Source organism: Bactrocera dorsalis, chromosome 6, assembly GCF_023373825.1.
Source record: "Bactrocera dorsalis isolate Fly_Bdor chromosome 6, ASM2337382v1, whole genome shotgun sequence".
Taxonomy (NCBI): domain Eukaryota; kingdom Metazoa; phylum Arthropoda; class Insecta; order Diptera; family Tephritidae; genus Bactrocera; species Bactrocera dorsalis.
In genome coordinates this window covers 22,880,926-22,895,375 of record NC_064308.1, presented here as the reverse complement: position 1 = coordinate 22,895,375, position 14,450 = coordinate 22,880,926, and the positions used below count along the sequence as shown (strand labels likewise).

General features: G+C 35.8%; 1 protein-coding gene across 2 annotated transcripts in view; it reads right to left on the bottom strand.

The window, feature by feature from the left end:
• Positions 1 to 223: 223 nt before the first annotated feature.
• The window catches only part of LOC125779529 (RING finger protein 11), a 95,483-nt gene continuing 81,256 nt past the window's right edge, over positions 224 to 14,450 (bottom strand). For both annotated transcript variants that reach the window (XM_049460889.1, XM_049460888.1), the window contains exons 2-3: positions 7,197 to 7,344; positions 224 to 820 (exon numbers count right to left, since the gene is read on the bottom strand). In XM_049460889.1, the coding sequence (XP_049316846.1) occupies positions 497 to 820; positions 7,197 to 7,313 (441 nt within the window). In that variant the 5' untranslated portion in view covers positions 7,314 to 7,344 and the 3' untranslated portion in view covers positions 224 to 496. The remainder of the gene's footprint in view (positions 821 to 7,196; positions 7,345 to 14,450) is intronic.

Sequence of the window (14,450 nt, the reverse complement as noted above, 5' to 3'; positions counted from 1 at the left end):
ATCTTCTTATGCTGGAATCTAGTACTACAGATAACCATATTTCGGGCCCCGGCGAAGTCGATCAGCCTCAACCCATTAGGGCTTGTTTACTTACCTATATCATATTCGCCTATTTTATTTTCATCACAATATTTATTTCTTATGTATACAAAAACGAAGGTCTACCATTTACATATTTTGCTAGTGTTTTTTGCCTACATTTGAAATGTTATGGACATACATATTTTAACTTTAACATTAGCAAATTATATTTTATAAAAAAAAACATACGTGTATATTGCGTACATTTTTCCTCCATATTCAACCGAAGTCAAATTTTGCAAAAAAAAAACATAAAAAAACGTGTATTATTTTACCTAAGCTAGTTTGCGTGATGTAATACCTACATATTGATGTAATAGATTTACGAGCAAATAAAATAATATTTTTCAATAGTATGGTTAAAAAAGATGATTCGTTCCAACTACATATAAAATTTTTATCAAATCAGTTGACGTTATGACGTTTCATAGGTTGTTAAGAGTGCTGCATCCACCGGCTCCATACAGCTGGGGCAAGTTAGACTACGCATAAGCCAATCGTCAATACAGTGAACATGATATATGTGCATGCACGGCAAATATCGCACTGCCTCATCTACACAAAAATCTATCATACAAATGACGCATTCGCGTATTTTTTTTGAACCATCGTAGGTGCCGATTGGGAGATGTTGGATTAATCCGATTCGCTTTGCAATTTTCACTTGTTCTTCCTCAGTTAAATTTGACGCTGGACGTCTAGTCGACGGAGACGGAAAGAAGACAGGCTGCAGCAGTTCCTGAAAGATAATTTAACATAAATATTTTTTCACGTTGAGGATTTTTTACTTTCTAATGTCAAAACATAAATTACGTTTATTATCAACTTTCAAATTTAAGTTAATGTGTTTACAGTGAGACAAAGCGAATCAGCGAACAAAATATATTCAGTCTGCTTTCAGATGTCGAACAAGTAGGTCTATTCAAATGTTATTTCAATTATTTTTTAATGCATATTTACACCAGATAAACATAAAATAAATCTTTCCACAAGTTTCAGTAAAAAAATATATATAACAAAATTGCATATGTAATTTATTTCAAAACTTTTAACATTTATCAAAAAAAAAATAGTATATTCCTTACATTCTTTATTCAAGAAGTGAGTTAACGCTAGGACTGTAGTAACCACCCTTTAGACCAGTGTTTCCCAAAGTGAGCGATAACGCCCTCTTGTGGTAGCTACAGGTGTCAAGGGGAGGGCGGTAAGAGACCCAGAAAGAAAATGGGGGCGTTGTGTAGAGGCCTGGGGGGTTATTTGTAATTTTATTTAGCTAGGAGGCCTCTTAGAGCTCTCGACTCTCAACAAGAACTTGTGAACATCAACTATTATGAATTAAAAGATTGCTCAAACTCGGTTCTATATTTCTCTCCGCGTAATTCATATATATGTCCTATTTTATTTAATATAGAAAAATGAAAATCATGTCAATCGATCGCTCCGTTTCATAACGGGGCATCTCGACAGGATAGAATTTATAGAATACTAACTGTCATACGTATTGCTCTTGCCATTGCCAAATCTGTATGTGGGCACTTGCTATCATAACATAATCATTTGCGCAAAGGTGTAGGGTAGGTACATAGGTTCGAGCTGATGTAGCGCATGCTTTGAGCTCTTGAAAAATTTATTTTATCACTTGCCAAATGACGTCGGGTAGGTAGCTGATGTAGCGCACGTTTTGAGCTTTTGAACTCCTTAAATCCTTTATGTGGAAAATAAAAAAAAGGATAAAGATCCTTTTTTTTACAAATGTATTTCTAGGAAAAAAAAGAATTCATATTTTTGGACTACTATATAATAATTGTGCTTAAGCATTCCTATATAAACAATGTAATATTTATTTTATATTCAATTGTGGTGTTGCGCGCAATAGATGAGCATTACTTACGCCTCCTTTACACTACTCGCGAAGTTAAACGTATTTCTCAAAGCGAAACAATGTCGGAAGTAAAAAAGAAGAGACGACAATACTGTGCGGAATACATTAAATTCGGATTAATTGAAAATCCCACAAACCCATCCTCGCCTTTGTGTCTTCTATGTCTAAAAACATTTTCGAGCCAATTCTCAATTCAGCTCGATGAGTCCACTTTACCAACTAATGAAGCATTGTTGTTGTCTTACGTGAGGTTTATTAGAGATGAAAAAATATGTGAAGAACTATTATTTGCTAGAAATTTAGAGACCGATACAAAAGGCGAAACCATATTCAATATATTGGAAAAGTTTGGCGATGAGAAAAAGATTCCTTTGAAAAATATTATTTCAATTGCTACGGATGGCGCCCCGGCTATGATGGCACTCTATCATATATATATCATATCATATAAGGCTTAATAGCGCACTTAAAAAATAAAATTCCAGATGTCCTTGGTGTACATTGCGTTATTCATAGACAACATTTAGTTGCTAGAAACTTAAGTGAAAAACTATTTCAATCACTGCAATATGTCATCAAAGCAGTTAATAAAATCCGCAACAGCTCTTTGAATAATAGATTATTTCATCAGCTTTCTGTTACTAATGACGAGGATTTTAATCGTTTGTTGTTTCACACTGAAGTTCGTTGGCTATCAAAAGGGCAATTGTCTAACTCGATTCTACAACCTGTTTGACTCTGTTATATAGTTCTTGGAAACTAAAGATACAGAATTTCAAGACAAGCTCATAACATCAAAGAATGATACAGCTTACATGACAGACCTGTATAAATTGTTCAACGACATGAATCTCCAACTGCAAGGCGATAAACTAAATTTAATTAAAACAAAAAACGTCGTTGCTCCTTTCGCAGCCAAACTGCTTCTACACAAAAAGAATCTGGGCCGACGTGAGTTTCACATTTTTCCGAATTTATCAGTATCATGCAGTAACGACGAATTGTTTGCCTACTGCCAACATTTGGAAAACCTTTACATTGACTTCACCGAACGATACCAGGACATGTTGAACTTGGAAATACCAGACTGGGTGTTGGATCCGTTTTCAAATGTCAACACAGCAATATCACCTCAGCTGGAAGAAGAACTTATAGAATTGACAACAAACGAGGTAATAAAAATCAAGCTCAAAAATGGTTACCAAGAATTTTGGCTACACAAATCGATCTCGCAATTGTACCCTGGATTGTGGTCAATCGTTCAACGATTCTTGATAGCATTCCCATCGTCATATTTGTGTGAACGTAGATTTAGTGCTGTAACAACACTGCTTACTAAAAATAGAAATCGTTTGCTTGTTACCGAACGTGGCGACTTGCGACTGTTCTTGAGTAAATTGGAACCTGATTTTAACAAACTTATTAAACAGCATCAGATTCATCCTTCACATTAGTTTTTATATATGGATCGATTATTTAAGTTTTATTTTTAATAAAAGATTCTCTGTTTTAATACTATAAAGTTGTGTTTCAATAACCATTCTTATTGGCAGGTGGAGCCCATAAGAGTTAACTTGAGACCTAAGCGCCGTTGTATGTTACCTACTGCGCTCAGGTTTCAAGTTGCTGGTTATAGTAAAAGTTTCGTTTAGAATTCTCCGTTAATATACATATATAGGTCACAATAATTAATTTGAAGTTATAGTGGTTTTTAAATAGGTGAAAAAATGGGGGCGCTAAAAAGATATTTATTCTCAAAGGGGGCGGTAGACAAAATAAGTTTGGGAACCACTGCTTTAGACGGTAGTATACATTTGATGATCAAACAAATATGAATATTCATAACAAAATTTCGTATGTAATTTATTTAAAAAAATTGAACAAAAATGCCTCCGCCACTAATAGAAGTGATACACATACTTATCTTTCAAATCATTATTACCATTTCAACCAAATTTTTTAGCACCGCTTTCCTTTGATAGTATGAAAATAGGTGAAATCAGATTCTAATCACGGACACTCTCCATAAAGCGTGTGTGTGGACAATTACAAAAAGTGCGAGAACTCACTGAATAAATACGCCCAAAGCAAAATATTTTGAGTGTGGAAACGAGGTTTATAACCACAGCCACTCCCCTTAAAGCCGATTGGTTTTCTTTATGCACCGTATACATGAAATTTAACCCCTTGATTAAGTTATCATTTTTGAATATAAAGTGCTGCTAATACCCTAAGGCAGGGATGCGCACATTTTTAGCCCGCAAAGTTAGCAATGTGCGACGAGGGCTAGATGAGCGGAATATCAGTTTACGGAGGTAAGGGCATTAAAAGTTGCGATAAAAAAACATTACATTCCTCCGTAACTTAATGGTCATCGCAGAATGGTTGCGGCAATACTGACATTGTACCCAAATTAAAGAGCGGAAGTTTACTTCATATCGGAATTGTAAAGTTGTGTGAACAAAAAGAGGTAAACATAATTTGCAGGTTTTAGAATTTCGCATTAATATTTGTTTTTATTTACCTTTTCATTGTGGGAAATTCTAATCACTGTTTGGAAAAAATTATATAAGTTATATTTGTATCTACAAATAATTTTATTTAATAAGAAAACAGCACATTTTAAAACTACACAACTCTTTATGGTTGTTCCTATTTTGTCCACACCACTGTACATGTGATAGATCAGTTAATGGTGGTGATGCCAGTTGCAAAAATTCGTTTTAGCTACAATTGGGAAAACTTTTCTCAAGTTGTGGGCTTTTATACGTTCATATGCAAGGTAGTTTTATATATCTGCATATTAAAAAAGAAAAGATACTTTATTTAAACATATTGCTGTTCCATTTAACGAAAATCCTTATATAAATATGTATGTATATGATTTGTGATATTTTCAGGTTGGTTGTTTTATCAAAATATTCAAAGAATTGAGATTTTTTTCTACAATTGTTTTGTTAAATTTTAAAAATCTAAGTTGCTTTGGAAATGTATTAAAATAATAATCCGCGCCATGGAAAGAGAACACATATTTTCAAAAATATAAGAAATCATCAAATAAAAATATATTTGCGTGGTATGGCATTATTGATTGAAAGTGGCTAAGCACACAAATAGAATACGAACGCTAATAGCAGGAACACCCAAAAACGCTACACCCTTCCTTCTTTGCCTTCCTTAGCGGGCAAAATGTGTTAAAAGTTGAGCACGTAGGAAAACGCAGAAATCAGCCATCTTTGTTTGTTTTCATTTGAACAATGTTGCCATTGCTCAATGCGCATATATAGTTTAGAGCACATCTATGTTTTCAATTACAATTTTTTATAATATAAAATATCAAAACTTAAAACAACCTATTAAAAATAGTTTATACATTTATAAATAATAGCATTCGACTCTGATTTTGAGTTATTTTAAGAAAATTTCAAACATATTGAAGACAACTTTTATAATTACTACCCTGCGTTGTGAGAGAGCAATCTGCTGACTCGTTTCTACGGGAAAACCCCCAAATCGTTGGAAGTTCTTTGGTAAGCGGGCGATGGAAGCGGTGTTGGCTAATCATATACATTGCGCTCTCATAAGATTCATTTGGGCATATGTGTTTAAAGAAACAGTGGTTCATAACCTGAAGTTATTATTGAAATTACTTTTTATAAGGAAGTTTAAAAAAATAACCTGGTTTGAAACTTTTTGCTTCAAAATTATATCTATGTTTGAAGCACCTACACTTGTGAACAATTTTTTCAATAATGAAATAAAACTAACATAAAATAAGAAGTAGGTTATCTGATTTAAATTTTGGTACAATAATGCGTGTAGCTATAGCAAAAAAATTAAAATTGTTAGGCAATTTTACAGTTATTAGCCACACTGCAACTATTTGTTTTCCCTTTTGTTATTTGTAAATAAGTATAATTTATCAAAAACTTAAACTTAATTTGTGCCCTTTTTAATATGAATTACGTGTATAGCCACAACTTGATGGAAAGTTAGTGTGTAAACATTTAACAATACAGGGTTTGTCCGGAATGTAATAGGACTGATTTTCTTCTGCCGCAACTGTTCTTTGGAGCGCGCACCGACTGGATTCGGTAGAAGGCGTTCCTAGCTAACGAATGAGGAGCTGGTCAGTTGTCTCCGAGCACCTTGAGTCAGGACAAAAATTTTCGCGCTACGTGTTTCTGTGAGTGGTGCAAGCCGGAAATGCAGCGTTCGTTCGAGCAGAGGTACGCGATTAAATTCTGTGTGAAACTCAGTAAATCGGCGACAGAGCCATTTGATATGATCAAGCAGGGTTACCCAGATGTTGCTTTAGCAAGAAGTGATGTGTTTCGGTACCAGGCCTTTTTGGAGAACCGGAAAGAAGTCGATGATCAAGACCGTAAAAAAGGAAAGAATGAGCAAGTCCAAAGTGAAAAAAATGCTCATTACATTGTCTTTTTTGACATCAAAGGCATCGTCCACCATGAATTTGTTCCTTCTGAACAAACCGTCAACGTGAAAGTCTAAAAGGGACTCACAACGAAGGGTCAATCGGGTCTGACAAGACATCGCAGCCGATTTGAAGTTGCACCACGACAACGCCCCGACTCTTTCTTATGAACAGCTGTCTAACCAAGACCGGCATCCCAACGCTTCCGCAGCTGCCCTAGAGCCCAGATGTGGCCCCCGGACTTTTTTGTTTCCTTGCCATTCATCTCGGCTCTCTAGGCTATTCCGGAGATTGCCTTCCGTGACACCTTCAATGCTTGAAAATAGCGCTGGCAGCGTTGCATCGACGCAGAAGGAGCCTATTTTAAAAGTTTTTAAAAAATTGTAGCGATTGATCCAATAAATTATTTTAAATCGACTCTTACTTTCCGAACAAACACTGTATAAGTGTTAAATTTATTATAAATCCAAAAATCGCATGTTTAAAATTGTCCAAATTTTGAACTTTTAATTCATATATATCTATGCATTAAAAAACAAATTATTTTCTTTATATTTGTGAGATATATAGTTTTAATCAGGATCTTTTCTATGCCCATATCCATTTTAATTCAAGCGATGCTATTCCAAGTCCCAGCCATTTATGTAGTTTTCTCCAACATAGTTTAAAATAAGCAAAGTTACTTATATATTTGGTTTCAAATCAAAGATGACAAAATTTAAATTTTCATTACTAACGGAAAAAATAATGAATACAGTATTCTACCAGTTCTTTTGATTATAGAAATACGTCACTTACCGAATAAATTGGAGCCGGAACATTTCGATCAGATGTAAAATCATGTGTGTTGCTACTTTCGCTTCCACGTAAAAGTGAAATGTCATCTGTGCTGTTTATTTGTAAGCAATTGCCCATTTTATAGTATGGAGTAGCACTTTCTTACTGCCTATTTAAAATTGAAAATATTATGTAAAAGATTCTTGTAGTTACAATGCATAACGGTATTAATATGAGCGTAATTACCACCTTTGGAGCGCTACCAATGAAATAAAATTACGAAATTTAAAAGCATATGGAAATAACTCAAGTTTTACGCTGAATTATTACTCTTATAAGCAATGTAAGAAATTCTCACTTCAAGCCTGATTAATTCAAAAACATATGTATATTCAAATATGATAACATAGGTATAAAATAGTTTGAAATATAAACAGATTGATTTTAATATTTGTAATATTTATTAGAAAAAAATATATATATATAAAAGTATATTTATTCTTATAATAAAAGCATTAATTGTATGTAAAACGTAAACCTAACTTCAAAATGACACGAGAAAGAACCATAAAATAATTCCCCCTTATTAAGGTTTAAGGGGCTGTACCAGTGACTCTTAAAAAAAAAAATTTTTCGATAGTTTATATTTACAAAAATATCCTGTGAATTCAGCAAGGTCGTATCTGTAATATAGTTTTGGGATGGCAGTGTTCTGAAGAGCGACCGGTCGCGGGTATAATCATATATGAGTGAAACTTTTAACGTGTTTTTCTCAAAACGACATTTTTCAAAATTGCTGACATCATAACTCAACGAGAAATTAACCGATCGTTTTCAAATTAAAATTGAGTATTGTTGATTACATTTATTACACAATGACCTACGATCTTTTTGATTGGTTAAAAATTGCCAATTCGGCATTAAAAAAACTACAATTTTTTTACCTAAACAAATGATTTTTTTTTTTAAAATTACGCCATTTTGTTAATTTTTGATGTTTTTCAAAGATCGTATATCATTGTATAGGAAATATCTTTCAGTTTAATAAACTTTTTGAATTTTTTTTGTTTCAGGCGCTCATTCGGCCGGAATCATGTCAGCAATTTGGGCACTTTTTTTGTAACTCCGAAGACAGTCCATAACTCCGTTATTTCAAAATTTTTGTAAATAAAGAAATCTGAAAATATAGCTGAAAATATACCTTATTACGTTCAAGGAAGTTCGAATCAATCGCAAACTTTTTCTAAAAAATATTCAAGAAAATCTCCTAATTTTTCATGCGTTACACTGGTATATCCCCTTAAAACTCATCTGCCGTTATCATATTTTATCTTATTTGTGATATTACCATTTAGCACACAGTGCTAGTGCGTAACACAATGCTAGTGCGTAACGGTTCCGCGAGTGACAACATAATTGTTGTTTTTCTCAATGTTGCCAATGCTCAAATTACATACATGGTTTGGCAACACATCTAGCTTTTCAGTATAATTTTTAATATTGTAAAACATTAAAACTAGAATCCAAAATAGTCTGCCTAAATATATATAATTGTATTCAAAGTAATTTTGTGCTAGTTTAAAAATGTTTCAAATATATTCACGTTTATTTCTTAAATACTACAAATTATCGGGATTGCCAACTCTGCGTTTGAGAGAATAAACTCGTTTCTACGGAAAAAATCCAATTGGAGCAAACATGCACGATAGAGGCGGTAGAAGCGGTGGTGAGTTTTAATTTATATTGAAAGATGAAAAATGCTCAAATGAGAACAACAATAACTACGTTGTGACTATTAGGGTGGGTCGATTCCGGAATTTTTTCGATTCGGTATTTCTAATCGGCCTAAAAACCTCGGCCTTGAAATTTCGGAAATTCGCCTAAAATCGTGAAATTGTCTACCTAGCACCTGAAATACGCATCTCATGGCAACATGTATAAAACAGAAGTTATTTGTCACGTCATTTGCTACCGAAATGGTATATGTGATCATGGCCGTAAGACGAACCGTTCCCGAGATACGAGCGAAAAGGCGGCGCGCCACAGCGCAAGGTCAAAATTGTTGCAGCTCTCAGCTAACCTGTATTGGTCACCCAGTACCCACCGCGTGGAGGTAGCTGCTCTTCGGGTTCCTCCCAAGCCCAACCCAACCAACCCACCATATGTCAGGCTTGTTTTAGTCTGAATCTGTGTCAAATTTATTGATAAAATCAGATTTTGTACTAAACTTTGGCACTTGTTGCCTAGATTTCAGTGTAGAGCGTATAAAAAGATCACGAGATTGGGGGCCAATAACTTTAGAAGATGCCTCTGTCACCAGTTTGACGATTCTCTTGACTGCCACGGTGTGAGAGGGGAATTCACTAAATTTCCATACCTCTGCAGTGTCTCCCGACAGCCCTTTTATGAGTTCTTCGTTAGAAACTGAACAAAGAACTGGTGGAACAGTCAAGGTAATAGTCTTCCAGTTAATCATATCGTAATAAGTATTAGCTTTGAAATTCAGCTTTGGCACTTTATTACATCTAACTCTTCCATTTATGGTGTCAGACTCTGCTTCTCTGGCTTCCAGAAGACGGTCAAGGGCCAACTTTCTGACTTCTATCCGTTCGTCAGTCATCATACTAAGGAGAATGATTTCTGGAAGAGCAAAGAAAGCATTCTGTTGAATGGATGAATCGACAACCTTGCGCAGTTTAGCGGGTAAGTATCTCGACCTTTGAATTGCAGCATAGAGATGGCGCGAGCCATCTTTGATTTAACTGTTGAATCTTATTGAGAACCACAAAGGTGAGTAAACTGTAAGTATGTACTTGACCAAAATCTTTATTTCCTTTGTTGGTTTGTCAGTAGAAATGTATAATCTCAGAATTCTATTTGCACAGGTGAGCCAGCGAGATTTGCACATGTTACCTGGATGCATCGACGCTAAATCTGAGGAACATTGACCGGAAATAACAGCTTCTGATATTTTATAGAGATAAGCTTGGTCTGTGCTAAGTTGGGTCGGATTAATAACCTCAGAAGGTAATTGGCAGGATGGAAAACTTTCAAATTTGACAACAGGCAACTTCTCACAATAAGGGAGCAGTTTACCTATGTCGCCAGAGAATGTATTTGGACTCTTTGAGACACCATCTATGTGTTCGAAAAGAGCACGGAATGGAAGTTCGTTGAAATGTAGAAGACAAACAACCCACTGTAATGGCCTACCTATTCTTTCTTCTAAATGTTGCCATATAGCTTGCGTCTCATCCTCAGCTGACCCGGAAGGAGACGTGACGTGGCCAAAGTAATGACAACCAGGTTCCGCTATAAGAGAAATATGTTCCTCTTTGACAGTGTCGCGGTAGTACTTTTTACCTTCGCTGTCTTGTGTAAGTGTATTGTCTTTGCGGCCGTCAAAATACAGCCCATATACGGAGTCAATACTTTCGGTGTTCTGGAGCTTAACACCACCACTTTTTTTTGCCCGACTAATCTTGCATTTGTCAGTGACAAAGCTAGCCTGATCCTCTGTTATCAAACCTGCTTTTTTGGCATCCAGAAAAGCCGATGAAACAATCAAGGCCGCTGCTCTATCACTTACTCCAAATCTTTGGGCAGCTAAAGCAGTGTGTTGTAATACTAGTGTGTTTTGTTCGGTTTTAGAGGATGGAAGAGAAAATTCATCGTCACCATAGTTTTTCGAAGAATCAATGTGCGACGCGCCTACATTGTTGTCGTCTGTATGAGAGTCTGGCTGATCTGAATGGTCACGTGTTCTAGCTGATACTTTTCTGGTAAGTGTTGATGTTGAATGACGTTTTGAAAGCTTTTCTTTACGTTCATTTTTCTTTGTAATCTTTTTTGTTTCAGGTAGATCAACACTTCCAATGCGACCAATTCTTGTGGTTCTCTTATCCAAGAGAAATGGTTGTTCATTGATAGGAACTTTCCTTTCATTTGGACAAGTGCAAGAAGAAAAATAAATGCATTTACAAGCAGCGATGACAAATAATTTTCCGGCGGAAGAGACAAAGTCGTCTCTTTTAGAGCTCAAACCTATTGGGTTCCTTAAAAACATTTGTTTAAAAGTCAGAAATTTCTTATGGTATGTGGTGAGCATTTGTACAACTCTGGTGTGTGAAACTATCGGAATAGATGACTTTTTGAAAGTATTTTCAACCTTTTTTGCAACTATTTCTGTAACCTCTTTACTCCTAGGTTCATAGTTGTCGCCTCGGAGTCGCCCTATACCAAATCTTTCAAACTGATAACACAAAAGAACATCCTGGTAAGTAGGTAACTGGGACTCAGAGAGATTGTACGGATATATGCCAAACACATTTCTGTCTAAATTTAAATTTAGATAGACATTTTGAGTTCTGTGTTTTGTTAAGAGAATATAAGTGATAGCACCTGGCGAAATCAATGACAAGAGTGAAGGAACTCGATGAAAAAATATTTATGTGGAGACCAGTCCGAACGTGTCGTATGGCGCAGGGAAATGAATGTAAGTGATAGAACTCGGCGAAATCACCGACAAGAGTGAAGGAACTAGATGAAAAAATGTTTGTGTGGAGACCTATCCGAACGTGTCCTTTGGCGTAGGTGAATGAATGTGAGTGATAGCACTCGGCGAAATCAACGTCAAGAAGTGTGGCCACAAGCCGATTTTCACCTTGCGCTGTGGCGCGCCGCCTTTTCGCTCGTATCTCGGGAACGGTTCGTCCTACGGCCATGACCACATATACCATTTCGGTAGCAAATGACGTGACAAATAACTTTTGTTTTATACATTTTGCCATGAGATGCGTATTTCAGGTGCTAGGTAGACAATTTCACGATTTTAGGCGAATTTCCGAAATTTCAAGGCCGAGGTTCGGGTTGAAGATGCAATCCGATCTCAAAACAAAAAGTTGCATTGGAATCAGGAAGTACTAAGGCAACTTTTCCGCACTATTAGAAATACCGAATCGAAAAAATTTCGGAATCGACCCACCCAAGTGACTATGGAAGGGAGGAACGGAACTCACTAGTTGCAGCTTAACAACTCCTAATTACAATTGTCGTCGACGCGTCTTGATAAATAATAAATTAATAACAGTTGTAGCTGAAATGAAGTCATTTAACAGCAGGCCCACGAAACGTGCTTTTCGACGGGGTTGGATCATAAAGCGAGCCATGTTAAGGGAATGAAGTTTGCTGGGCATCCGAAGAAGTGGATAGAGTTGTGGGAAAATATCTAAGCAGAAAGTGCTTGGTTAGAAGTGTGTTATGTTCCCCAACTGGAAACATACAGGCCTTGCTATGAAAATTTTCGATCGGAGACATCAAGGCGCAACCTGTTATATTCCTGAGTGTAATGTTCTGACATGTCTTAAGATTTTGTTTTGGCTCCGTTCTTTGGCAGTAATAGCTGTTGCAAGAGGAGTGATGAAGCACAGGCTGTCAAATAATACACTTAGAGTTAGCATATGCCATCGATCCCATTGCTCGTTGTCAATATCGTGCACTTAAATTTTATATTTTCGTTTCCTTCTATTCCTATCTGATCAGGTGCGCAGATGTTACGAGTATTAATTGAGTTATCTACTAAAAGTCTAGTTATTGTCTTTATGCATAATGTAACGCAATGTGTCTTAGAATTGGCGCTACGGATAGCCTTAGTTGATGCTTGGATATCCAGAATGTTCCACAGCCATTATTGAAGTTGTTTTTATTGCACCCGTAACCTTCAACAATCAAGTCCGTTGCTTTTGTTCTATGGGTTTAATACGACACTTTTTCGATAGTGCCATCCAGCACACCGCTACACCATATTTTAGTATGGGGCGGGTGGCACTTGAATATAGGCAATAGACTAGAACTACACTTTGAGACAATGGCTCTTTTTTAGGAGTTCCAGATTCGAAGGACTTTCAATGTGATTTCACCACCTAAGTTTTCTATCTATGGTAACTCCGAGATATTTGAAAGATGTTTTGTGAAAAGTGGGCAAAAATTAATAAGACTTTTTAATTTATATTTCGCGTGAAAACTTATTCATCAAAATATTTTTTTTCTAGCTTATTATGATGACACCTGTGCCAAATACCGTAAGAAAATAGTTACTAATGTTTAGTATATGCTACTCTTTCTAAAGTAAATAAAGCGCATTCGACGATTTTTTAGATGAGCGAAATTATTCAACAAAAAATGTCCCTGTAAATTTTGAATGCGGAATCAATGCGTTGACGAAAAACCACACCCAAAACAGCCATCGACATCAACTGATGATCAACACGACAATAAAAAAGGAATTGATGCTTGAGAATCGACGATTAAGCATCAGAGGCATTGTTGGGATATCGTAGGAATCAGTGAAAACCATTTTGAGAGATCATTTGGACCTAAAACAAACACGATTGGTTCTAAATTACTGATTTTTTTCGAAAACGCGTCGCGTTAACGTCTGTAAAACACTCCTTTCTGACTACCAAGATGTTATTAAAAGCATTATTATTAGCGACGAGACTTGGCTCTATTCTTACGACCCGGAAACAGACGATCGATCGGCCAAATGTCGTGGCAAAGGTGGGCCAAAGACGAAAAACCACACAAAAGCAGGTCAGCAGTTGATGTTTTCCGTTTCTTGGAACAGCAATATTATGCTCCAGAAGCAATACGAGACAGAAAACAGCTAAGTGGAACATTCAAAAGCAGCCAAAGCGAACACCTACAGTTTATACAACTGCACAAAATATTGTGTATACTGCGCATCAATATTTTGAATGCAGAAGGTTCCAGGCATTGACTACGATGAATCGAAAGAGATTCATAAATAACAAGCTATGCAACATTAGCGTTGATCACGTAGGAGGCTCGCTACAAATGACAAGTTAAAATACTATTTGCTACATCAAGCAGTGATTCGAAAAGGCAGTCTAACAACAAAACTATGAGTGGTTTTCGATGCGTCTGCTAAAGCTACAAATGGAAACAGTTTAAATGACATCCTCTTCGTAGGATCGAAACTTCAAAAATATATAGTTGGCGTTATTGCACGCTTTAATCCAATTTGGATAGTAATGGAATGTAGAAGGTCGGTTGGGTTATGCAGATTTTATATTTCATCAAAAACACCCAATAATATGAATTTATTTTCATTAATAATCGAAAATGTGCATAAAATAAAATTAAAGGGAGAAAACAAATTAATGGAAACGACAATTAGAAGGAATTATTCGATTAAAGAATTCAATAAAAAAGACAATTCGAACTTGTAGTCGATGCTTACGTTACTGCAAAGAA